We start from the raw sequence: 26,893 nt of genomic DNA, 5'->3' as shown, positions 1-26,893 counted from the left end.
GTCGTGTAGGAAGACAAGTCAGAGAATGCAATGGGGGAACAAGGATGACTAAACTGGTTTGCGTACCAGCCTGGTAGGAGTCAGTGTGCTCCTGGTTTAGAAAATGAGACACACAATATGATTGGCAATTTTTTTTTAATAGGGGTCTGTTATGAGAAATGGCATGCATACAGTTCAGAGTGCCAAGAGTACATTACAAAACTTAAAAGAGGCCAAATTATTACAGCTCATTTATTTTTAAGAACACCACTACAACAACCGTGCTTCTCCCATACTAGAGGCAATAGTAAATAATGAGGAGGAAATAAATGGGAAAGGAAGTGAAGAGGAAATCAAGTGCCTCTCACTGTTTTCTCTTTTAAAGGAATTGTTTCAGACGTTTGTCGCAATTTGTGAACGAGGCAAGGCATTTCTAAAAAAGGGACAAATGCCCTTGGGGGGGAAAGGCACTGATTTTTTAATTATTATTATGCACCAACCGTTCTAGAGCAATGTAGACATTCTAGAGTGGTTTTTCCAACCTTGGGCCTGCACAAGATGTTGGAGCACAACCGCCGTCATGAACAATAGTCAGGGATGGTGGGAGTGCCCCAGGGTTGGGGAAAACTGCTAGAGCACCAAAAGGACCATCCTAAATTTTCAGGAAAAGACATGCATTCATGTATCCCAATCTCTTCCAATCAGTCTCTCTCACACACAAATTTCTAAACTAACTTTGGCTTCAAAACTAACTTTGCATTCTTTGCTCAAGAGAGGAAGTCAGCGCCTAGAACGAAATCTACTTTGAGGCTTGACAGTGTGACAGGAGGCCTAAAAGAGAATCCATTTCAGGAGACATTCCAGTATCCTTCTCCCCGGGAATTTTCGTTGCATGGAGGAAAACTGAACCACCCAGTTGTCAACTGCAAAATCAAAGTGTTAAGTTTTGCATCTCAACTGCTGTTTGTCTACCAGGCCATTGTTAAAGCACTTCTAAGCCTCACCGATCTCAACAGGAGAATGTTTCTTTAAAATGCTGAACTTAAAAGCACGATTCTTCTCCAGCTGCTAAAGTCAGTAGATCAGCCTTCCCCAACCCGGTGCCGTCCAGATGTTTTGGACTACGAGTCCCATCAGACCAAGACTTGACTGGGACTGATGGTAGTCCAAACATCTGGACAGCAGCAGGTTGGCAAAGGCTGCTGTCAATTCTTTCAGTCTTGGAGGGGGAGAGGGAGAGAGCTTATGTCCAGATTACAATTGTAGTGATACAATGGAGATTAAAAAGATGGCTCCAGCAAACTAGAACTCTTTTTGTTAAAAGTCCCCATTGATGCTTCTAGGGTAGGCATAGGCAACCTTTGGCGCTCCAGATGTTTTGGCCTACAACTCCCATGATCCCTAGCTAACAGGACCAGTGGTCAGGGATGATGGGAATTGTAGTCTCAAGGGCCGAAAGTTGCATATGCCTGTTCTAGGAGCACCATTTTCTCGCCTTGGGAGTGTGATGAGCAGCACTTTAAAACCATGGTTACAATAAAAAAACTAGATGCCTCAACCGTTTCCCCTCAAAATTGCAATACCGCCAAGAAGTCCTGCATGCCTGATTTAAAAAGCAAAAAATAAAAGACAAAAATTAGACAACCCCTTTCTTAAAGGCTCCTTAGTTAGAAAGCAGGGAAGTAGCCTGAGGGGCTTCTTCCCGACTAAGGCTTAGGATGGAGAAGCTTGTTTAAAGGGGGGGGCCCTCTTCAGCTCGAATGCATTGGGTGGCCCATGACGGCAGAGCCAGAGGGGGAAGGAACGAAGGCGTCCCCTTCGTGGAACGGGGGCAGGTACAGGGCAGCGAAGGCAGCGCCATTGTAGCCCTGGTGGGGTGGGCCCAGCTGGTGGTGGGCGGGGCCGAGCCCGGGGGGCGGAGCCTGGCGCACGCCATGAGGGAAGGGAGGCGGTAGGGCCGGCCCGTCGTAATCATCCCGCGAGCCAGCCCCTAAGTTGCGCCTGCCCTTCTGGCGACGGTTGCAGAACCAGACGCGGACAACCTATAAGGGTGCGGGGCAAAGGGGGAGAAAAGAAGACATATATAGGTTACTGCCAAGGCAACTTCCTCCGTCTTGACCCACACTGCCTTCCTGCCATTTCTCGTCTCCCCAGAGGGTTCTGCAAGACCTTCTCTCTTGGGCATTGCAGAACAGGAACACAAAGTGTCTTGGAATCACCCCCCCCCCACACTCCATGGCCTCAGTCCCCAACTCTAAAGTCGGGAGTGCTGGGACTTGGGTTGCACGTTTTGCTTGTTGAATAATAAATGTCAGAAGTGATTTGATATTTTTTTTACGGCATTATATTAACAAACAATAAACAATAATTAAATCTGCATGTTCAGATCTCGCCCCAGGTGGTAGAACCCCAAGATTTGCAGAAACCATTTGCTGTACAGCCCCAAATGCTGCAGCGATTTGGGTGTGAATTTTGCTCGTTTTTTGTCCCATCCTTTTTTGAGTTATGTCTTTTGGACACTGTAAGCCTGAGGAGTGGCTGTTGATTTTTTTTAATTGATTTGTAAGCTGCTCTGGGGGCTTTCACAGCTGAAAGGTGGGAAATAAATGCTATGAATGAATGAATGAATGAATGAGCATTCATGGGGGCAGGATAGAGACAGATATATTATAAATGGCAACAAATCAGTAGATAAATATTATACCCCACCCACAAAATACTGTAAGGAGCTTGAGCCCATCATGTTGGACCGGGCTCATTTTAATGGTGAAAGATTTTTTTTATTTTTATTTTTGCCAGGAGTAGTGAAGTAGCAGGCGCTTGGGAAGGTGAAGAAAGATGGGTGTCACTCACATCCTTCTCCAGGCTGAGGTTATCAGCAATCTGCTCGATCTCGTCCACGTTGGGCTTGGGGCAGCGCAGGAAGTAAGACTCGAGGGTGCCCCGCACGCTGTTCTCAATGCTGGTACGTTTACGTTTCCGGGCTTGGATCATGGCAGACTCCATGGAGCACAGCTGCTGCACAAGGGATAGCCATGTTTGGTGACGCTGCCAAACCCACAAGCCAGACCCACAACAACCCACCCTTCCCATCAGTGACTGGGCAGACTCTTCCACGCTCCTCCTGCGTGCGCTCACTGGCATAGCCACAAGGAGGCGCTGGGAGCCTCGATAACTCCCTCCCGATTTAAGCCACGGTGAAATGACTCTGGAGTATATTCACCCTCTGGGCTGGCCAACCAACCAACCAACATTGCTACACCACCCTGACCAATAGCCATTTTGGCAAATCCTAGAGCCTCTTTTAGGATGTGGGTGGCACTGTGGGTTAAACCACAGAGCCTAGGACTTGCCGATCAGAAGGTTGACGGTTCAAATCCCCACGACGGGGTGAGCTCCTATTGCTCAGTGCCTGCTCCTGCCAACCTAGCAGTTCGAGAGCACGTCAAAGTGCAAGTAGATAAATAGGTACCGCTCCGGCGGGAAGGTAAACGGCGTTTCCGTGCACTGCTCTGGTTTCACCAGAAGCAGCTTAGTCATGCTGGCCACATGACCTGCAAGCTGTACGACGGCTACCTCAGGTGGTAAAGTGAGATGAGCGCCGCAACCCCAGAGTCGTCCGCAACTGGACCTAATGGTCAGGGGTCCCTTTATCTTAGAGCCTCTTTTACCTTTGATGTTCTACTCTGGTCTATCCTCCCCCTCTCCAATATCAGAATTGTCCACTGTGCTTCAATCTGTTCTAAGCCCTTCATATACCACCATTTCCCCAGATGCCCCCCCCCCAGCTTTCCTCGCTCTTTAAATTCTGAAGTGCTTCCCCTCTCTTCCTCTCATATTCCTACATACCTGGCCTAACCCAGTATGGCTCAACTGATGTTCTCAGCCCCCACTGGGCTGTTTTAGTTGTTGCTGCCGTCCTCCTCAGGCTTAAGGTGTTCTTTGCTTTCTTTATAAGGATTGTACTTCTGCAAATATTGAGGCTGCCCCCAAAGCCCATGACACTTCTCTCTTGGGGACGGATGGTGGCATTTCTGCTAGGAAGGACCAGCACGGGGTGTACAATACACAATGTGAAGTTAAGATTTCCTAGTTCGAATGATTTTCTCCCCAAGTGACCGCCTCTGAGCTTTCTCTTGGCATTTAGGGAAGCTTTTAACATTTGATGCATTACTGTATTTTAATATTGTGTTGGAAGCCGCCCAGAGTGGCTGGGGAAGCCCAGCCAGATCAGCGAGGTATAAATATTTATCATCATCATCATCATCATCATCAAGACCAGCCTTGGATTCATTTCCTCTCCCCTTACACACCACAAACTCACATTTGCCCAATTGTAGCCCTTCTACTCCCACGGTATTGCAAACTCAACACGCACATCCTTCCTCTGTTCTTGAAAGCTAAAGTTCTGGTTAATTGTTCATCCTCCTTCTCCCTAACCTGGCACAGTCGCATCTCGGTCTCTAACTCGACTGCCAACATAATTTGGCTCTCCTATCACTCTGCCCACAACACTGGGTTGTTGTTGTTTTGGCTCTTTTATATTTTGTAAAAAACAACAACAGCAACAAAAAACACCAAAGCCTCAAATCAAGTGGCGTATAAATTTCATGAAATAAATAATAATAAGCAGGTAGTCTTTTTCTAGTCAGTCACTGGCTTCCCTTCTTTAGCATGGACTGCTTGCCTTACTTTCCAAAGCCTATCCTTGCTTCTTGTATCTCTGCCAGTGCCGGATTTACGTATAAGCTAAACAAGCTATAGTTTAGGGCCCCCCCCAAAAAAATTCACTATTAATATACTTCTTAATTGTATTTCAGTTCAGCAATTACTTTGATAAAATACATATTTTGGTATGTGCAAATGGCTTTAGATAAGTATTAGGTCCATGAATTACCATACAGCATATATTCAACACAAAAAACAGTGACAATTTGTTGTTGACAAAGGACAGCTGGACATATAAAGGGCCCCATTACCTTCAGTAGCTTAGGGCCTCATCAAACCTAAATCCGGCCCTGATCTCTGCCCATGACCTTCACCCCCTCAAAAAAAGTATACAGGCCCCTTAAACAACTTCGCCCAGTCTCCTTATCCCTGAACATTAAACTGGCCCCCTCGAGATGTGCAAATGGTATCCCCTTCACCTCCTTCAAATCCACTTTTCCTTCGTCGGCTTTGTCATTTTCTCTTCAGCCTCACGCCCAAACGCGTTGATGAAGCCTTAAGATAGTACTTGTCCACAGTGCCCCCTAGATAACCTCATCTTTCCCTCCCCTTAGAAGTTACTGGCCCGTATTTTTGCTGCTGTAGCAGCATCTGAAATTGGTTCTGCGGCATGTTTTTATGCTGCATACTACCTTGATATTCCCATAATAATTACCCTGCCTATCTGGCTGGGTTTCCCCAGCCACTCTGGGCAGCTCCCAACAGAATTAAAAGCACAATAAAACATCAAATATTAAAAACTTCCCTAAACAGGGCTGCCTTCAGATGTCTTCTAAAAGTCAGGTAGTTGTTTATTTCCTTGACATCTGGTGGGAGGGCATTCCACAGGGCAGACGCCACCACCAAAAAGGCCCTCTGCCTGGTTCCCTGTAACCGCACTTCTATTACTGAAGGGTGGCTTATAAATTTAACACATTTTTATCACTGTTTTGGACTGTAATCTCTTTGGGGCAACATGTTTTAGAATGAACGAGTTGCATCGGACCAAATCATTGCATGTGGAAAACAACTTCTGTGAGCGCATAGCAACTATCCCTCCTTTTCCTTCCTCCTGCCGCCGCTGCACCCCTTAGATTTGCTCTAGGGTTTCTCCCCCTACACTCTGGTATAATTTTCAGGAAGCGCAGGGAGGTAAGAGGGAAATGAATTCTGCTGCACTCGTGGAACTGTGTGTGCAATGACTTAGCTCAGGGGTAGGCAACCTAAGGCCCATGGGCTACAAGCAGGCCACAGAGGTCGTTTAACCGGCCCACGAGGTGCCCCCAAACCAAGTCACCCTCTCGGCAAGCCCCTGCGTGCTGTGGTAAACAGGCGCAGCGAGGTGCGGGGACTCGCAACTGCGCAGACGCAGATAATTGCAGGTGTGCGCACACTCGCACGCACGCAATCCGGTCCACAGAGGGATCTCTGCTGGAGTGAACCAGCCCAGGCAAGGTAAACCCTGCCGACCCCTGATTTAGCTGGATATAATAATAATAATAATAAATAATAATAATTTATTATTTATACCCCGCCCATCTGGCTGAGTTTCCCCAGCCACTCTGGGAGGCTTCCAATCAAGTGTTAAAAACAATACAGCATTAAATATTAAAAACTTCCCTAAACAGGGCTGCCTTCAGATGTCTTTTAAAGAGAAGATAGCTGCTTATTTCCTTCACATCTGAAGGGAGGGCATTCCACAGGGCGGGCACCACTACCGAGAAGGCCCTCTGCCTGGTTCCCTGTAACCTCACTTCTCGCAATGAGGGAACCGCCAGAAGGCCCTCGGTTCTGGATCTCAGTGTCCGGGTTGAACGATGGGGGTATACAGCCTTCAGGTATACAGCCTAAGCTCTTTGGGGCAGAAGCCCATCAATATTGCCAAAGAAACTCTGTGCAGCCCCAGGCAGGGTGGCAAGCAATGGTTTGATAATAATAATTGAGCAACCCGGACGAAGACTTCTCCCCGGCCCCAGGGACACGCCACTCAACTCCCTCTCTCCAGGAGGCTCACCTCCTGCAAATTCTCGTTGGAATCAGCCTCTTCCAGCCAGCGCTGGAGGAGGGGCTTCAGTTTGCACATGTTCTTGAAGCTGAGCTGCAAGGCTTCAAAGCGGCAGATCGTGGTCTGGCTGAACATCTTCCCTGCGGGAGGGAGAAAAGAAGAAGACAGGCAAAAACCAGATTTGGGGACAGGAATGCAGGGAGTGCGCTAGAGGCAGAGGTAGGTAGGCAATGCAACAGGAACTATAACTCTGCATGGTAATTGGGGACTTCCCTGGCTTTTTTCTGGCCCACGTAGGACCAGTCTGGATAGTTGGCCTTGGTGAAGACTTGACGTTTTCATCCCCCAAAAAGTTTTTTATTTGAGTTCCTACTGAAATGAGGCAGCATTTTAATGTTGTGTTTTAATCTTGTTTTTAAGTTGTATTTCAATCAATTGTTTTTATACCAGTGTTAGCTGCCCTGAGCCCGATCTTGGCTGGGGAGGGCGGGGTATAAATAAAATAATAATAATAATAATGAAAAACACAGCCTAGACTCAGATCAGAGGCAGCCCAAGACTGGAGGCAGCTATTCCTGCTTCAATTGCCTCCAACGGAGGGATCTGTGATAACTCTTATGAGTTTTCACCACTAGCCACCGGCTTATTTTTTCACCCAGGCCTTCCCCAGGGGTAAGGGGAAGCCTGGGAAGTGTGTCTAGAGGTCCTGGGCTGCCCAGATGACAATACACCCCGCTGATATGGTCCAAAGGAAAGCAGAGCAATACGTTTGGCACCAGCTTGGCTGCAGGAGTTGCTGGAAGGAGCCATCCAACCATCTGTTGCAAGCATAGGCAAACCTGGCCCTTCAGAAGTTTTGGGACTACGATTCCCATCGCTCCCTGACCACTGGTCCTGTTAGCTAGGGAGCATGGGAATTGTAGTCCCAAAACATTTGGAGGGCTGAGTTTGCCTATGCCTGATCTGTTGCATGCAGACAGCTTCTGGGAGCCACAGGTGAGAGATCAGTGTGGGGGTGGGGGTGGGACCAACAGCGGAAAAACTATCCCAGAAAGAGCACAATGTTTTCCCCACCCTCCTTTAACAGCCCATCCACCACTAGTGTATATGCACCTTGGCTTCAGGCAGAGGAAATATGTAACTTGCTGCTCTGCCTCAGCCAGCAAAATGTATTGATCCAGCCCAGGCATAGGCAAACTCAGCCCTACAGATGTTTTGGGACTACAACTCCCATCATCCATAGCTAAGAGGACCAATGGTCAGGGATGATGGGAATTGTAGTCCCAAAATAGCTGGAGGGCCAAATTTGCCTATTCCGGGTCCAGCCCAATAAGCATTTCCACCTGCTTACTCCCATATCTGCAGGAGGAGAATAAGTTCATTGCGTTCGACTTGTTTCTGGATTCCCATACTGAACACATGAAAGGTCTCCTTTGTGGTATTATTATTATTATTATTATTATTATTATTATTATTAACACTGAAAAATACCCACCATACAGCAGACCCAGGGCCAGTCCCACGTCTGCCTGAGTAAAGCCCAGCGAGATTCTTTTGTGCTTCAGCAATTTGGCAAACTCTTCCAGATCCTCTGAGGTAGTAATAGGAACCTAGGGAGAAAGAAGGGAGAAAAGGTGGGCTTGGGTAAAGAGAACAAGAACAAGGACAGCTTGTTTATGGGAAAACACATCAAATCACCACCATGGCCATCTCACCTCCACAGCCAGAGGTTGTAGCTGTCTTTCCCACTCAGGCCCCCAGGCCTCAAAGTCTAAACCATTGGTCACCAGTTAACCACCAATATTCCCCCAGGAAACCAGTAAGACTTAGATTCTGACCCGTTAAGCCAGGGGTAGAGAACTTGTGGATGTGCTGTTGAACTACAATTCTCATGAGGCCCACCGGAGTGTCTGGGCTAAGCCATCAGCTCATGAGAGGTCTCTCATCAACTCCGTTCAACAGACAGGTCATATATAGTTGCATATATAGTGGAGAAGCCACCATCCCAAGTTGTAATTTGGGGGGAAAGCGCTAGAAGCATCCATGGTAGCTATTTCAATTGCTTTTGTTCAATTTGCCCCTTGCAAACAGCTGAAAGTCAGCAAATTTTGGGTAATAAACCTGATTTGCAATGGGGGTCGAATAATTTTGATTGCATCTCTCTCTCTCTCTCTCTCTCTCTCTCTCTCTCTCTCTCGTGTGTGTGTGTGTGTGTGAGTGAGTGAGAGAGAGAGAGAGAGAGAGACTTTTTGTGAATTAGAAGTGTACATTGCATTATCAGAAGTTGATCACCAAAACAGCCCAGGCTCTCAATCCCAAAGCTAATTTAGCTCTTAATGGCGAAATATTGCTGCCTTGCTGTTGTTTTTTTAGAGCATCTGGATACAAACATATTACTCATGTGCAGAGGGAATGACACTGATCAGCTACCAGGCCCTATTAGCCTGAAAAGCCTTGGGACAAGGTTACGTGTATGAATAAACCTATTTCTCAGTGATGATACCGGAATCCACATGGCAGTCAGTTTCTTGGCAGTCAGACCAGTTTTTTCACAGGGACAGATTAAGTAACTGAACTGTGTGTCTGAGGATACTTCCCAGACTGGTCTGCCAATGAGCAGGTGCTGGGACAATGTGGGGAAAAGTCCCCCCAGGGAAGAATTTTTCTTTGTATACTCCTGCCACAGAGGATGACTAATCACTTAAAACTTGCAGTACTAGTCTTTAGCATATGTTATCTTTCTTCAGACACAGATTAGATCTTTCTCCCAGTCTAGTCAAGCAAATAGCTTCTCTGATAAACTCATATCCTTCACAAATACCAGGGGAATCCAACACATTGGTGTTTTGTTTTTGAACTAAAGGAGCTGATCGCCTTAGCCTTGGGCCAGAATCAAATGGTTGTCTGAATGTGTCCCTGTCTGATGGCCCATCAGAGCCGATCACAACTTTACCAGAATCCCTTCCCAGAAAAAGGGGGGTAGGAGAGAATAAGGAACCCCATTTTCCAACTTCCAACTTTTCTAAAGTGCATTATTTGAGTAATTTTGTTACTTCGATCAACTAAAAATAGAACAAAATAAGGACAAGGTTTCTGGGGGAGGGGGGATGAAGTACAAAAATTAGACTGTAGTAAGTTAAGCTTCTAGATTCTATTCTAAGATGAAGAATAAGAAAATGTAAAACTATCAGATAGACCCCGGAGTGAGAGATTTTATCCGCTGGGTGCTCAAATAACTTGGCCAGCTTTGGATATTAGTCTGCTTCTCCCCACACATCAAGGTGAAATTTGTTGTAACACCTCAGGCAACCAATGTCTTGAAGCAGCCCTACGAGCCCCAGAACCAGCTGAGATGCTTCAACGCTTATCTAAGAACTGGAAAATTCAGGGAAATCTAACATCCGTTAAGACAGGGGCTCCCAAAGTTTCTTCCTCACAGACCACTTGAAAACTGCTGAGGGTCTTGGTGAAGATTTGTCTGCTTGTTGTTATCAACTGCAATGCACTGCCAATGTATATAACAGTTGCCGCCAGAATTCTAATCGTAAAAGGCTGGAAGGGAGAGGATATCCAATCTAAATTAGAATGGCAAAAAATAAGAGTACGCCGAGCTGGCGAGATTATCAGCAAGGTTAAGAGACGTTACAGATGAAAAAATTATCAGAGAGTGCGATATATACAGAGCATATGTAAAAGAACACTGTCAAAAGATCAATCTGTTGGCAAGTCTTGACTGAGCTTCGGTGTGTGTACAGGATAATTTTATAAAATTAAATTTATAGTAGGTCAAATAGCATAGAGAAAAAAAGTTTTAAGTGTGTATTTAAGGAACTTAATTCGGGAACACAAGCGGAAGATCGGAGGTCTTGTCAAATTTAATCACAAATGGATGTACAAGGCAAGTACAGTGGTACCTCGTGTTGCATAACCTGCAGGTTATGAAATCTTCGGGTTATGACTGCGGCAAACCCGGAAGTGTGTTGTGGGCTCAGCTCCTATCAACCCAGCCAGATTATGACCAGGGATGATGGGAGGTGTAGTCCATCTGGAGAGTCCCACATTGGCTACCCCAGATTGGTTGAAGGAACCCTCTTTCTTGGTGCCAATCTCCCACACAATTAAGGGCTGGGAGTTCTTCCATTGTCAAAAGACCTGGAGTGTCTAAGACAGGCAAACTCGGCCCTCCAGATGTTTTGGGACTACAGCTCCCATCATCCCTAGCTAACAGGACCAGTGGTCAGGGATGATGGGAATTGTAGTCTCAAAACATCTGGAGTGCCAAGTTTGCCTATGACTGGTCTAAAGACCACTACATTCGGAAGTGCTATGATACCACTTTAAACAGCTATGGCTTCCCTCCAAGAATTACGGCAGCTGTAAAGATGTTGTTAAGGATGCTGAAAGTTGTTAGGCCACACACACACACACACACACACACACACACAAATTCCCCTCACAGAGCTACAATTCCCAGAGTGGTTTAACAATCAGTCCCTCTTTCCAGGGAAAGCTGGGAAACGTAGTTCTGTGAGGGGGAATAGGGGGTCTCCTGACACAACTCTCTGCACCCATAACAAATGACAGCTCCCAGGATCCTTTGGGGGAAACCATTACTCTTTAATAAAGCACTGTTGACCAAAATGGTCAAAGGCCTGGAAACGATGCCTTATGAGGAACGGCTAAGGGAGCTGGGCATTTTTAGCCTGGGGAAGAGGAGGTTAAGGGGTGATATGATAGCCATGTTCAAATATATAAAAGGATGTCACATAGAGGAGGGAGAAAGGTTGTTTTCTGCTGCTCCAGAGAAGCAGACACGGAGCAATGGATCCAAACTACAAGAAAGAAGATTCCACCTAAACATTAGGAAGAACTTCCTGACAGTAAGAGCTGTTCGACAGTGGAATTTGCTGCCAAGGAGTGTGGTGGAGTCTCCTTCTTTGGAGGTCTTTAAGCAGAGGCTTGACAACCATATGTCAGGAGTGCTCTGATGGTGTTTCCTGCTTGGCAGGGGGTTGGACTCGATGGCCCTTGTGGTCTCTTCCAACTCTATGATTCTATGATTCTATGAAATGTGTGAGGCGAATGTGGCCAAAGCCAGATTTTTTTACACAAAGACGGATCAAGAAAGGCTGGAGAGATACAGGAAAAGTCCAGCGCAGTTAACAGTAAATCAGATCGGTAGTTGGGTTCCTCTTGAGGGTATTTGTCGAGCCAACAGGACAGTGATGAGGGACTGAGGAGTGGCGTGATCGTTCTGTGATATTATGGCAGTGGACAAAGATGTACTGTAACTTTGGAATGAATGTGTATTAAGAACAAGAAGTAATAGTAATTGTGGTTGGAGGCCCATTTCCCTCCCACCCAACTTTCTCGTTTTTAAATACAAGACAGGATTTTGGAACCTGAGAGAGCCATTCCCCTGTGCTCCCCCCTCAAAAAACACAAAAAAAAACCTAGGGTAGGGGGGAAAGAGTGAAAAACCAGCTTAAAAGCTGTAGCTTGATCAGCCCAGCAGGGTAAACAGCCTGAAAGATGAGCTGCGGCCCTTCTCACGCCCCCCCATACCCCACCCCGGCAACATCATCAGTGAAAACTTTTGCCTTCTGACAATTTTGCCTTCTTCTAGAAAAGGTGGAGTTGTCCTCCTCCCTTCAGAAAAAGCAAAAGTAGATTAAAAGGGTCTTTTGTGTTCCCCGCCCATCCCACTTCCATTGATCTTTGGGAAGAGATATTGACTGGACCCAAGTGCAGATACCTCTGGGCAGGGTTCGACTCGCATTGCAGATAAGATCTTTTGCACCCAATAAAGAATACCTGTTCCGCAACACTTCGAGAAACGCAACACTTCTACAATCACCCCCTTTAGCATTTTTAAAATATTTATTTGGTGCAGGTATGAAATCACTTCTGGAGCAGGCTGGCCAAACAGCCGCAAAGCTGCAAAGGCCCTCAGATCTCCTGGAGATCACAGGAGACGATTTTAGCATAACAAGTCAACTGTGCCTCCAATACAGTTATTTGAACTGCCTCAACATAAGGTTGCCACCGCTATTTCTGGCCTTAAGACTATTCCTCTTTTGAAAGCCGGTTGGCGTTCAAAGCTTCTCTGAATTTCAGGAGTGTGAAAAAAGTTCGGCGAGAAATAGCTATTGGTGGCATTTATACAGCTGCCAAACAACCTTGTTCTCTATGTGGATATATAATCCAATTATGAATATGCCATAAAAATGGTCAGCAGAGAGATAAACTCAGTTTCACAGCATGACATAACATGTAAACAGTGGGTTACAATTCAAAGAAGGTGCTGGCAGGCCTCTTTGCAGAGGGCTTTCCACATACGGGGTGCCACTACCAGGAAGGTCCTCATTGAAGGCCAATTTCCCCTTTTTTCCATACTTGTTTCAGGATTTAAAGCCAAATATCCTGCACAGCCGACCATGACCTCTCCTGAGATAGGAGAATTTAGGTACAGTGGTACCTCGGGTTACATACGCTTCAGGTTACATACGCTTCAGGTTACACATGCTTCAGGTTACACACTCCACTAAGCCAGAAATAGTGCTTCAGGTAAAGAACTTTGCTTCAGGATAAGAACAGAAATCGGGCTCCGGTGGCGCGGCGGCAGCAGGAGGCCCCATTAACTAAAGTGGTGCTTCAGGTTAAGAACAGTTTCAGGTTAAGTACGGACCTCCGGAACGAATTAAGTACTTAACCTGAGGTACCACTGTATAGGCCTACCCAGTAATGTCAGTAAAACACCTCTGAGCACATACAGAGTGCATTTTCTCACCACTAGGCAACCACTGCCAGTTCCCACACATATCTGGGCTCCCAGGAAGCCTGTAGCCTCACATGGCAATAGCATCTTTTCTTATACAGTGCTACCTCGAGTTACAAACGCCTCAGGTTACAAACGCTTCAGGTTACAAACTCCGCTAACCTGGAAGAGTTACCTCTAGTTGAGAACTTTGCCCCAGGATGAGAACGGAAATCGTGTGCCAGCAGCGCAGCAACAGCAAGAGGCCCCATTAGTGAAAGCACGCCTCTAGTTAAGAACAGTTTCAGGTTAAGAACGGATCTCCAGAATGAATTAAGTTCGTAACTAGAGGTACCACTGTAGTCTGGAGGCGAGCACATGATTGCAGATGTCATTTTCATCATTTTTACTTTAAAAACGTTGTCATTTTCCACAAGGTAGAACGATATATATTCCCAAGCGTTAGGGTAGGAGAAAACTACCTTTAAATTCAAAGCACCGTTGAATGAATGAAGAGAATTTCAAATGCAACATGGAACATGCCTAGAGCCCTTTAAAAAAATAAAATCAGGATTGAGAAACTTTTTTTGCTTGGTTTTTGCTTTTAATGTTTCTGGAACATAGAAGCAGATGCAAAGCACAGAATGGGGAGGAAGAGAAATTGTGTGCCCCCCCCACTGAAGTAATTAATGCATAAAGGTAAAGGACTCCTGACAGTTAAGTCCAGTCGCGGACGACTGGAGTTGCAGCGCTCATCTCGCTTTACAGGCCGAGGGTGCCAGAGTCCGCAGACAGTTTTTCCAGGTCATGTGGCCAGCAGGACTAAGGAATCAAAACAGGGAAGAATGCAGACAGCACAGGGCACAGAAGGGCTTTGCATTCCTTCCTCTACTTTGGGTGCAGAGACCATTGAGAAGGGCAAGAAAATCGGTGTTCAGCAGGGTTCACAGTGCCACACAGTTGGAAAGGGAGGCAAGCACAAAACTGGCCCTAATCTGCCTGGTCTTTTTGGCCAAAAGACCGGTCAAGCCGAAGGTTCCTCTTGCACGGAAGCCAACGAAAGCGAAGGTATAATCTGGGGAGAAAATACACTGCTGGTTTACTTGGAAAACCCCAGGAAGTACGGTATATTCCAGGAACTAAGATGACATTTGCTGGCATTAAGAAGAAGGGGGAGAGGATGGATTTAATAGCCTGCCTTAAGGAGGACACGTCTAACTAACGGCTTCTAATGCCTTATTTCACCTTACAAATGGAAATGACTCTCTGATGAGATTGGTTTTTAAACTTTCTGTTGTTGCGTGCGTTATGTTGCAACAACTTCAAAAATCCTTCAGCCAGAGAACTTTGATCACGGATGGTGCTTAACGTATGCACTTGTCCTTGCATTATAATTTATAGAATCGAATGAGTACAGTCAGGGCTACTCTAGTGTTTCCTGATTGTGTAATTAAAAAAACGACAAGCCCTCTCTGTCAAAAAACAAAAAGCAGGACAAATTTTTTTTTTATCCCTTTACTGGGATCAACCAAAAGTTAATGATCAAACTAGACATCAAATTTTGCAGGACTCCTCTTTGGACTGGATGTTATGTTCAACAAAACTGATAAAAGGAGGGAAAGACTTAGGGGAATGACTGAAAAGGCTCATTGGTGTGATTTATGAAGAGAACTCAAAACAGAAATTTACTTTTGTGAATCACGAGATGATATGGGATTGTGGTGTCATGTGAGGGGAAGAGAGACAGACAGAGAGAGAGCAACCATTTGTACTAGACCCTCAAAAATGATTATTTGACCTTGATTCAACTCCAAAGCGACTTCAAGAAACTGTAAACCTTATGGGTGTCAGAAATGGTACTACACACACACACGCAGAGAATAAGTTAAGGGGACATGGTGGGAGAGCCCTGATCCCATCTGACAGGACATTTAAAGTGGAAAACATTTGCAGGAAAATATCCAGCATTGCTCTTTGTAAGTTTTAACCCCACTGCCAATCAGTTGTGCTGGGTGACGAGAATTATTGTATGGTGGGGACGGGGGAAATGAGCCTTTCACCATGCTCAGAATTATAAACTTCTACAATCCACTTCTGCTTAGTCCCTAGCTTGGAGACTTAGAAAAGCCACCCCAACACCACAAATATGAGATATGGGGCAGACAAGATGAGGAGAAGAAAATCCACTTCCCCTAAAACAAACACAGTTCCTCCCACCTACAGTTTCTCATTTATAGAAACAGGATGCGTTCCACAGAGAATATATAGGAATGACCATGCAGTCACCTGCAAAAGATGACGAAGATATGTGCCATCTGGCTGTGGGCTGTAAGGTTTTCAATAGGCAAGATCTTGAGCCTGGAGAGTTTATCAATGATCAATGCCCCTGGGCCACAGCAACTTTCCATTTTAAACACAAGCGGAAATAAGCAACATTGATTGCTTTTGCACAAGCTGATATTAAGGAGAGGCTTGCAGAGATGACGGGATAGAACAAACTATCTAGATATCCAAAATCTTCAGTGGACTCTGGCACCAAGTTTTCAGACGTGTCCTTGGAATAAATAAATAAAATATCCTAAGGAATTCCTCCCGGCAACTCTAAGGCCACAAGTAAGTATCTCTATAAGCCATGTAATGAGGGCAGGTTCCTAGAACTAAAGGGGGCCTCATAAGTCATGTTGTTTAACACCCTGCTAGATACTGGAAATTGAGAAGTAGAATATAACATCGCAGTAAGGGCTGTCTCTGCTTGGAGACCACCACTGAGGGAGAGTTCATTACTCCTCTAGGTAATTGCTGAACTGTTCCATTAACACTCAAGGAAAATCTCCCTTCTATAAAAGCCTATAGGTTCTTGTCTTCTCCCTCTGGGGCAGCAGAGAACAAGTTTTTGCTCTTCAGATATCTGATGCATGTCCCACCCAGAGATAGTTTTGTTACTACTATCAAACCAGGTACACACCCCACCCTCAGCTCAATCACTTTGTCCTGTCCTCCCCAAGTTTCGAACTCTGCATTTGAAGAATTTTCTGCATGCCTGTCTTCTGAGGTTTCGGCTATCCTTCTCAGCTTTGTGCCATCTGCCAACTGTGATAAAGATTCCCTCTATCCCTTCTTCTAAGTACTGTAGCCACTGATAAGAACATAAAAGTATATCAGGTCCAGGACTCATCACCCCAAACGAAACCTCTCCCCCCCCCCCATTTTGCTCTTCCAAGTTCTTCAACAATCTTTGAGGGCAGTTTTCCAATCATTTGTGAATCCACTGAACAGTAATATCCTCCAGCTCACGCTTAACAAAAACTTTTTGTCAACTGTTTTGCTGAAAACAAGATAAATTGCATCAAGCAATTGCCACAATCTGCTAAGTTAATAACTCAATCAAAAAAGTGATTAACCTAGCAGGAGCCAGCATGGATTTCTCAAGAATAAATCATGCCGCACTAATCACTGCGTTGTTATCAAGATGCCTCTAATCTCTCCTAGCGGTTTTAGTGTGTTGGCCTGCGAACACCTGGGGAAAAGGAGAGTTCAAGTCACTGCCTCTCAGCCTAACCTACCTTACAGGGTTGTTGTGAAAATTAAATGAGAAGGGGGAGAACCACACACACCACCATCAGCCTCTTGGAGATGAAGGTGGGATATAAACAGACACAGCTATTAGCCATGAGAGCTAGGCAGAACCTCCAGATACAGGGGAAGCCTACCAGTGGATACCAGTTATTGGCAACTAACAAGGAGGGCTGCTGGATTCATGCCCTATTTATGAGCTTTCCAGAGCGCCTGTCTGGCTGCTGATGGCAAAAGATGCTAACTAGATGGACCTGATCCAGCAGGGCTCTAGTATGTAATAAAATCAAGTAGTAGTTGAAGAACACAGAGGTTACATTCTGAAGAGAAAGTACTAGGGTTCAAAGCTGCCCAGAAACACCATAATCTAACCTTGCAAACCTATGGGAGTTGCATACAGAGCATGTTGCCATCGTGCCTCATGCATGCAATTAAGTATAGCCCAACCACAACACCGCTTGAAGTAGAAAACGGTCAACCAGAGGCTAGAGGTTTTTTAGACTTGAATCATAACAGTTCAGATCCCTGCGCAAACCCTGGGCCACTGAAATCTCATTTCCAAGTTTATTCCTGGTAGTTACCACCAAACCCTTTGCGTTTTAAGACTGATAGGAACGCACACTCTGTTGCTTTAACCATGTCCCGGTTTTCCTCTCCCCCAGACAGACCACCCTTTGCTTTAAGACCTGCGGCATGCTGAAAACAGAGATAGATATTCACTTCCTATTTCATACAATAACTATGGGGTACCCAATTAAGTTGACAAGACAGGACAATCCTAGCTAGCAATGTGGAAACTAGGCACAATTTACTTGTTGAACACTCTCCATATTTCCCTTTCCGTAATTCTTATACTCTCTCACCATCCATCTGTAGGGCTGGGAATCCAAAATCCTGTAGAAAGCGGCTGCCAGCCCGTGTAGGTAATACTGAACTAGATGGGCTCGACTCTGCAGAAGGCAGTTTCTTATGTCCCCAACTCATCCCCCTGGGGTTCCCAGACTCACAACAGCATCCTTACCTCATCTCCGCTGCCGCCGCCACCACCATCCTCCTTGACTTCTCCAGAGGCTGCCTGCCCACCTGGGCTGCTGCTACCATTACTCTGGGGACTGGTCTCCTCGCTGCCAGTCAGGCTGCCCAGATCATCATCCTGGCTAGCGGGGCTGCTGGAGCGCTGGGGCTCGTCGCTGGGTGAGGCAGCTCCACCGCTATCTCCAGGCCCAATGCAGGCCGAGGGGTTCGGCGCAAGGCAGCCACCTGCCCAGGTGTGCACATAGGAGGGCCCCGGCTGCTCAAAGTCAGGCTCCACTTTGATGTCAGGTTTGGGGCCTTGGCAAGCAGCTTCCCCGGGCTGAGGGACCCCATAAGCCCCCATCATCACCCCGGGGTGGTGACTCCAGGGGTCTCCAGCAGAGAAGGGGTACCAAGTCCGGGGAGTTTCTCCTCCGCCAGGGTGGGCCTCGAGCATCCCTCCCGGAGGCCCGTAGTCAGGCCTGAACCCAAATCCCTGCCCAGGGGCTGCCCCACTGAAGGCTTCAGGCAAGAAGCCTCCACTAGCTTCATGGTGAGGAACAGCAGGGATGTTGCCAAGGTGAAGCCCTTGGACAGGGAAAGGGTAGGGGCGATCTAACTCTCTGCCCAAGTGCCCAGCCATGGCGAACTTGGTTGTTTTCTTTTTTCAAAAGGCTGGTGCTTAAACTCAAAAAGTGTCCAGGAAGCAGAGTTGTTGCTTTTAATCCGAAGGTGGGAACCCAGGTGTAGATAAACTGATGCTAGCAGAAGTTCAGAAAGTCCAAAGAAACGCAGCCCCTAAAAACCTTCCTAGGCCTTCTTCCCCAAATCAGATTTCTCCCTTTTCTTCAGCTCTTGCAGCCACTCAAAGGATGTTGCCACCACCAGAGAGAGACCCCTAAATGGAAGCCAACTTTAGTAGCACTCACAGTTTGGTCAGTCAGGCGAAAGGGAAAAAATAAGATAAAGCTGGAGGGGAAAAAAAGCTGAGATGATCTGATCAACCAGCTGGCCAGCAGCTAATTATTTTTAAAAAGTTAGCAGACTTGGTGCATCCAAGTCTGGGTCCAAGAATCCCGGTGCAAAGTGAGATGTGAGGAAAGGATGCAGAACAGATCCGCTCTGTCTATAGGTTGAAGTCAAGGTGTGCAGCTGGCTGAAGAAGAGACCAGCCAACGATGAAAGGTCCCAAAAACCCCGAAGTGGTGAGAAAAGTGTCCCCAGACGCCCAGCCAAGGCAGAAGCTACAGCGCTTCTCCGCTCCGACCTCCACCGGTGGGGCGGATTTGAAAGCCTTTGGGGCCATCCTGAAAGCTGCCCCGCCCCTCCGGCTTAAAGAGATCCTGCGCGCCCACCCCTCCTTGCTGCCAGGTATTGGTCAAAGGGGAGTAGATCGGGAGTGAAGACCCCCGCCCTCCCCCTCCCCCTCCTCCCCAGCTTCAAAGGGCCAGCAGCCCCCCAACTACCGCCAATGCCATGGGCCCAACAAAGCTCAGCAGGGCCCGGCCATTCTGCAGCCCCATATGGCCCATTCAGACCTAGACAATAGAGCTCGGGCCTCTACCCCTGGAGGGGGGGTGTGTGGGGGGAGAGATGGCCCTGTGAGAGGGGCAAAGGATCTGGGGGGCTTCAAAGCCAAAGGGAGGAGGAGTTGAGAAGGCTCAAAAGAGGGCGCCCTGTTGGATGGGGAGGAGGTGGGTGGGCGCTTTTGGGGTTCCTGGGAGGGTTGGAAGGGAACATGGGCCATGGAGGGCTGGTTCAGGAAGGAAGGGGTTAATATTAATTAATGGGTTATGAACGGGGATATTCTCATTTTCCGACTCATATTGAAATACTGCCCCTCAGTGAGGCCAAACCAGTGCTGGAGAAGCTAAACAAGCTGTAGCTTAGGGGTCCACTCTCTTGGGGGCTCCAAAAAAAATTACAGGAAAAAAACTGGATGTACATGTCCAAAAAATACATATTTTGTTATGTGCAAATGGCTTTAGATACCTATTAGGTCCATAAATTACCATATAGCATATATTCAACACAAAAAACAGCGGCAACATGTTGTTGACAAAGGACAGCTGGACATATAAAGGGCCCGGTTGCCTTCAATAGCTTAGGGCCTCATGAAACCCAAACCCGGCCCTGGGCCAAACCTAGATTCACAAAATGTTTAGGGTTATGCATACCCCAGAAAAAAAGCATTGGTTATGAACAATGGCCAGCAGAAATACTGTACCATCATTTCTTGGTTTACAGGGGGAACAGTGGTTGACGTTTTTTCTTTCTGGCAGAGCTCTGTCAGTTCAGCAGGTAAAGATTTCCATTTCATTCACGAGTAGGAGGATCTGTGGCCCTCCAGAAGATTTTGGTCTACAATCCATCTGTGACCATTGGGCCTGCTGGCCAGGGCTAGCAGCAGTTGGGGGTCAGACACCACCGGGAGGGCCACAGGTTGCCTATCCATGATTTGGCTGCCCCTCCAGTCTGGGGGAATGGGTGTCTTGAAAGTGTTGCCTAGTGGCCGAAGGTGGGAGTGTTTAGCTTGTTTAGTAAGGCATGCATTTATTGCATTCATATCTCACTTTTTCTCTAAGGAGCTCAAGGTATTTTGCGTGGGTCTCCCTGTGTTATTCTTACAACAACCTTGTGAGGTGGGGAAAGTGATTGGATCTGGGTCAGCCAGCAAGTTTCATGTGTAAGTGGGGACTGGAACCCAGGACTCCTCAAGTCCTACGCCAACGCTCTTAACCACTGCACAGATGGGAGCTGGCTGCAATTGTATATAAAATTTAAGCGCTTTTAATTTTTATTTGGTACAGAATAAAATAGACAATTAGAAGAAAAACCACTTCCCATCCTCTGCAACCATGCAATAAATAAAAGGATAAAAATAATTGCCGTTATTATAATAATAATAATAATAATAATAATAATAATAATGTGCCAGGTTGTCTGAGAAAACAGATAAATTCTGCAGCTAGGATGTAAACAAAATCCATTTCCAAATTATTGCCAGGCTGTTTATTTTTTGCTAATGCTTTAGGTCTCTATTGAGCCCAATTTGGATGAATGAAAACAATTGGTCTCTTCTGAACTGCGTCTTCCTTCTCATGAATCTCAATAGCTGGATAAGCTTAAAAAGGTAAAGGGTAAAGGGACCCCAAGAGCAATTTCTTTCATGGTTTGTGTCGGCGAATTTGCTAACAACTGTAATGGCAGCAACTACAGCCTAACAGCACATCCTATACATGTGTTCTCAGAATTTATAATTGAGTTAAAAGAGGTAGATAGATTTGGAGCCTTGCTCTTCAGTATATCTATCTGAGATTGCAAAGACAAGTTAAGCAGGGAGTGGGGGGAACATAACAAAAATGAAACTGAATTTCAATTTGCTACCTAATTGGTGTGGGGGGAAATTCCATTCAACAATTAAAAAAAACATGAGTATATAATTCATAAACATTAAATCAGTACATTCCCACAGTACAAACATTTCAGCTGCAGGTGTGAAGCCCAGTCCTGTGTGTGTTTACTCAGATGTAAAACTTACTGAGGCTGCAGTTCTAATCCCACTTACCTGGGAGTAAGTCCCATTGAATTCAGTGGGGCTTACCTTTGAGTAGTCATGGCTAGGTTTGCAGCCTGAGTTCCTGTCAGTGAACAGAGAGGAAATTTAAGAAAAAGGTGACCAGGGGTGGGTGCAGCCATGATAGAGGTATATCAAATTATGTATGAGTGTGAAGAATTTGGACAGAAATAATTTTTTGTCTCCCATAATATTGGAGCTTAGAGTCTTGTTTCCAAACAATAGTATGCAATCCTAGGCATATCTGTTACCTCTACTTCTTGGGTTTACTCCCAAGTAATGGTTATCATCAATTGCACTGTCTTCTTCTTCTAGATTTTCTTGGTTTACAAAAGAACATGCATTGTCTCTTTTTTAAGGTTGTAAAGTCTTTTCTACAAATCAGTTACATTCAATATGAGACATTAGTGTTGAGTCTGTTATTCCTAGTTCCCATGACCGCAACACAATGCGTATCTAAAATGTGCCATGAAATCCAAACTGGGCAGTGTTTTGGAGTTGTTTCTTTCCCAAGTTCATCTCTTTCCTCACAGGTTTATCATAGACTACAATCATAAAGTTGGAAGAGACCATAGCTGTCAACTTTTCCCTTTTTTAAGGGAAATTCCCTTATTCTGAATAGGATTCCTTGCAAGAAAAGGGAAAGGTTGACAGCTATGGAAGAGACCCACGAGGATCATCTAGGCCAACTTTCTGCAATGCAGGAATATTTTGCCCAAGTGGGACTTGAACCCAAGACCCTCAGATTAAGTTTATTGTGCTCTACCAACTGAGCTGTGTGCAGTTTCTCCCCATTTCCCTGCCACCCCAAAAAAAACCTGTTTAAAAGTTCAGCTAATCCATAGCGGGTGGCGCTGTGGTGTAAACCACTGAGCCTAGGGCTTGCCGATTGGAAGGTTGGTGGTTCGAATCCCCGCGACGGGGTGAGCTCTCGTTTCTCGGTCCCTGCTCCTGCCAACCTAGCAGGTCAAAAGCACGTCAAAGTGCAAGTAAATAAATAGGTACCACTCCGGCGGGAAGGTAAACGGCATTTCCGTGCGCTGCTCTGGTTCGCCAGAAGCGGCTTAGTCATGCTGGCCACATGACCCGGAAACTGTCGGCGGACAAACGTCGGCTCCCTCGGCCAGTAAAGCCAGATGAGCGTCGCAACCCCAGAGTCGTTCACGACTGGACTTAGCGTAACTGTCATGGGTCTTTTACCTTTTTAATCTGTAGCACACCGCTACACCTTTTTAGTGCGTCCTACTGCATTTGGTGGGGTTTACCCCTAAGTAAGTATGCATGGGATCATGGCCTTAGAGATGATTCACAGAACTGAACCTAGCTCCAGCTGTATCTTGAGTTAAATTAAGTTACATTAAGCATTAAATTTAAAACTATATATAATCAGTTGGGGGGGGAGTTTAAGATAACTTTTCTTAAGAAAACCAGAAGCTTTCCTTTTGGGGATAATGGGATTAGAGATACCTAAACAATATAAAAGTTCATTTATCTATGCGACCATGGCAGCTCATACAATATTTGCCCAAAGATGGAAAGAAGACAACAGTCGTGACCAAAGAAGAATGGCAACAAAAACTATTGGAATATGCAGAAATGGTGAAACTTACCAAAAGAATAAGAAATTAAGACGAAGTATTTAATAGATAGTGGAAATCATTTAGGGTATATTTTCAGAATCCTTGTAAACAGATTAAATCATTAGCAGGATTGATGTAAAGACATGCAGTGACATAACAATTATTGAATGAAATAAAATAAATAATAATTAGGTTTAACTTGGAAATGCAGTAAAAGTATTATAAATATAAGCATAAAAAAATGTCCAGTAGCACCTTATAGACCAACTAAGTTTGTTCTGGTATAAGCTTTCATGTGCATGCACACTTCTTCAGATACAACTTAGTTGGTCTATAAGGTGCTACTGGACAATTTTTTTTTCACTTGTGCACAAATGAATACAAGCTTAAAGTATTTGCAGACGATGTTGTATTAACATTAGAATAACCTCAGACCGGTGTAATTGGAGCACTGGAAGTAATTGGAGAGTTCGGGCAATTGGCAGGTTTCAAATTAAATAGCAAAATGTTGGTCAAAAATATGGATCAAAAACAAATTGAAGATCTACAAAATAAAATAGAAATTATGGCAGTGAGAAAGATTAAATATCTGGGCATATGGTTGACCTCTAAAAATATAAATTTATTTAAAGATAACTGTGTCAGACCAACACGGCTACCTACCTGAATCTATAAATATAAGCAACTGCAGAAAGAGGGGGAAGGAGGTCAAAATGAGATATTGAAAATAGATGCGGAAAACGTTATGTTTGTTGTAAAATGGAAAATGATAAATAAAATGTTAAAAGAAGGAAAGAATTAAATAAAAAACTGAGAGGAGGCCTGCACATAGAAGCAGCCTTTGAAACTGATGCTTTGCACAGTGTGTCTTAACACTTCCAGTTGAGCAGCAACACCTTTCCCCATGTCAGTGATTAGGTGATATCTAAGAGACGCGGGTGGCGCTGTGGGTTAAACCACAGAGCCTAGGACTTGCCGATCAGAAGGTTGGTGGTTCGAATCCCTGCGACAGGGTGAGCTCCCGTTGCTCGGTCCCTGCTCCTGCCAACCTAGCAGTTCAAAAGCACGTCAAAGTGCAAGTAGATAAATAGGTACCGCTCCGGCGGGAAGGTAAACAGCGTTTCCGTGTGCTGCTCTGGTTCGCCAGAAGTGGCTTAGTCATGCTGGCCACATGACCCAGAAGCTGTACGCCGGCTCCCTCGGCCAATAAAGCGAGATGAGTGCTGCAACCCCAGAGTCGGCCACGACTGGACCTATTAGTCAGTGGTCCCTTTACCTTTAAGTTACTGGGTCCCTTTACCTTTAAGTTACTGGATGTGACCTCATTTTTATACCTTGTGTGATAGGCTAGGCTGAGACAGAATGCCTGGGCCAGGAACATTTGCAGAAGGGCAGGCAAAAAAAAGAGAGTAAAATAAAAAAAAAGTTAGAAATGAGTATTAGGCGCATTACTGTATATCTTCCTGTGCTGCAGTGTGACTATTGATTTCTCACTTTTAAGTCTCTCCCTGTGGAGCGTAGAGCAATATTTATGGAGGTAACCCTTGTTTTAGACTTGCAGGAGTGTGTGTGTGTTTGACTAGCCAAAGGGGCCGCCAGGAAGCTTCACAGGCCAAGGAGGGATTTTGAATCCTGTTCTCACTAGTCGATACTGTAACCACAACTACACTGCCCTATCCCGGATTACACCCTTGTTTTGCCAGATCTGTTGGTTTTAATTGCATGGCAAGGTAACTTTTTGCGCCAGCAGCCACAAGCTGTGTGGTTGGTCTAAATCGGTGGCATTTTGTCCTGGTGCAATGAACTCACTACCTGCTTATCACTGGATTTTGGACGCATTAACTCGCCCCTGATTCTGGCAGAAACCAAGAATCTCCCTCTCTTTCCTGGCTTCCTATCACACAATGCATTGTTGGCGACCTCCATTATCTTGTAGAAGAGGGATGAGCAACCATCTCGCCCAGGTGTAGTCCAGGTGTAGCCCTTCAGGTCTTTGTATCAGCCCTTGGACTCTTCTGTCAGAACTAAGCCACACCCTTCTTGAACCACATTCCTCACCTGCCCTGCTTTGTACTCTTCTGAAATGCATTGTCCTCATGGGACTTTCCCCATGATAATGCTTCTTCAAAATCTGAATAGTGGATAGAATGGTTTGAGTGAATGCATAGAAACCAATGCACTGCACAAATCTGAAATTCACAGTCATTACGCTGTCCGCTTATGCCTCTTGTCCTGCATTCTTCAAAGGATGGCCCAGAAGTTAATGTGGCCCTCTGGTTGGAAAAAGTCACTCCCCCCACTCCTTGAAAGATTCCATCAACGGCATCTCCGAAATTTTTTACACATCACTTAGGAAGACAGGCAAACTAATGCCAGTGTACTGGAAGAAGTAAAGATCACCAGTGTCAAAGCAATGATTCTTCAACATCAACTTCGTTGGACTGGTCATGTTGTGTGGATGCCTGATTATTGTCTTCCAAAGCAACTACTCTGTTCCGAACTTAAAAATAGAAAGCATAATGCTGGTGGTCAACAAAAGAGGTTTAAAGACTGTCTCAAAGCAAATCTAAAAAAATGCAGTATAAACACTGACAACTGGGAAACACTGGCCTGCGAGCACTCCAGTTGGACGCCTTTACCCAAGGTGTCATGGGCTTTGCAGACACTCGAACTCAGGACGCAAGGGAGAAACATGCTAGGAGGAAGGCACGCTTGGCAAATCCACACCGTGATCAACTCCCACCCGGAAACCTATGTCCCCACTGTGGAAGGACGTGTGGAATTGGCCTCCACAGTGACTTATGGACACACTGTTGATATCGTGCTCATGGAAGACAATATTACTTGGCTACGAGTGATCGCCAAAGAAGAAGAGAATGTATAATATTGGCAACGACCCTGTTCAATGTTTCAAGAGAAGAAAGAATCATTGTGGGTGGGTGGAGCAAGATTCACAGCACCGCTCATCTGCCTGCGTTATTATATATTTTATTTTAAATATTTCTACAAAGCAGTTTACAAAAACAACAACCACCCTGCTTTAGCTATATTTAAGATGCTCAGAGCAAAGCTACCTAAAGCAGGTCTACTCAGAAAGCAATCCCATTTTATTCAATGGTTTCAAGTAAGCAAGCATGGAGTTGATCCTCTTCAGGAGAATGTTTCCCAAAACAATGATTGCAGCTGCGCTTACATGGGAGTAAGCCCTGCTGGACCCAGAGGGACTTGCTTCCGAGTAGACATGCCTGGGGATGTGTTGTAAAAATCTTCAGATCTCCTGTGGCTGCTATGGGTGTTTTTCTTAACGTAAGGTATTTAGAATGAATTCTTTTAATGGTATACTGTGTTCATTTTTTAAAATGTGTTGCTAGCTGCTTGGAGACCTATGGGTAATAAGTTACTAATATAATAATAATAATAATAATAATAATAATTCGATATTCAGTTCAAAATTTTATTTTTTGTTCAGTTGGCTAAGAATCCGCTCGGAATACAGATATATCAGATTTCTTACTTCAGGGCTGTGAGGGTGGGCAAGCTGTGACCCACCAGAAGCTGTTGGAGCTAATGGGACTTCATCATCGCTCACCATTGAACCTGCTGGCTGGAGATGATGGGAGCCGCAAATTCCAAAAGTCCTTATTCCCTTTCTTCCACCAGTACCCCTGGAAATGGCTAGATCCTTCCCAGAGGGCTCGGGA

The 26,893-nt window shown here is 45.5% G+C and overlaps 1 protein-coding gene across 2 annotated transcripts; it reads right to left on the bottom strand.

Annotated features, from left to right (window-relative positions):
* Window positions 1-60: 60 nt before the first annotated feature.
* On the bottom strand, window positions 61-18,955 carry POU5F1 (POU class 5 homeobox 1). Of its 2 annotated transcripts, XM_083601984.1 has the most exons (6): window positions 18,043-18,955; window positions 8,187-8,301; window positions 6,701-6,831; window positions 2,833-2,997; window positions 608-2,021; window positions 61-432 (listed from the first exon to the last, which is right to left on the bottom strand). In XM_083601984.1, exons 1-5 carry the CDS (start codon window positions 18,676-18,678, stop codon window positions 1,731-1,733), a joined length of 1,338 nt encoding a protein of 445 aa, XP_083458110.1. In that variant the 5' UTR covers window positions 18,679-18,955; the 3' UTR covers window positions 61-432; window positions 608-1,730. The 2 variants fall into 2 exon arrangements, with proteins under 2 accessions (XP_083458110.1, XP_083458111.1); XM_083601985.1 differs by lacking the exon at window positions 61-432 and having other exon boundaries at window positions 848-2,021; window positions 2,833-2,994.
* Between the last annotated feature and the right edge of the window lie 7,938 nt (window positions 18,956-26,893).

The sequence above is a fragment of the Podarcis filfolensis genome (genome assembly GCF_964270895.1).
Source record: "Podarcis filfolensis genome assembly, chromosome: 2".
In the NCBI taxonomy this organism is placed as follows: domain Eukaryota; kingdom Metazoa; phylum Chordata; class Lepidosauria; order Squamata; family Lacertidae; genus Podarcis; species Podarcis filfolensis.
Note: the sequence above shows the minus strand (reverse complement) of the source record. Positions and strands in the feature narration are given on the sequence as shown.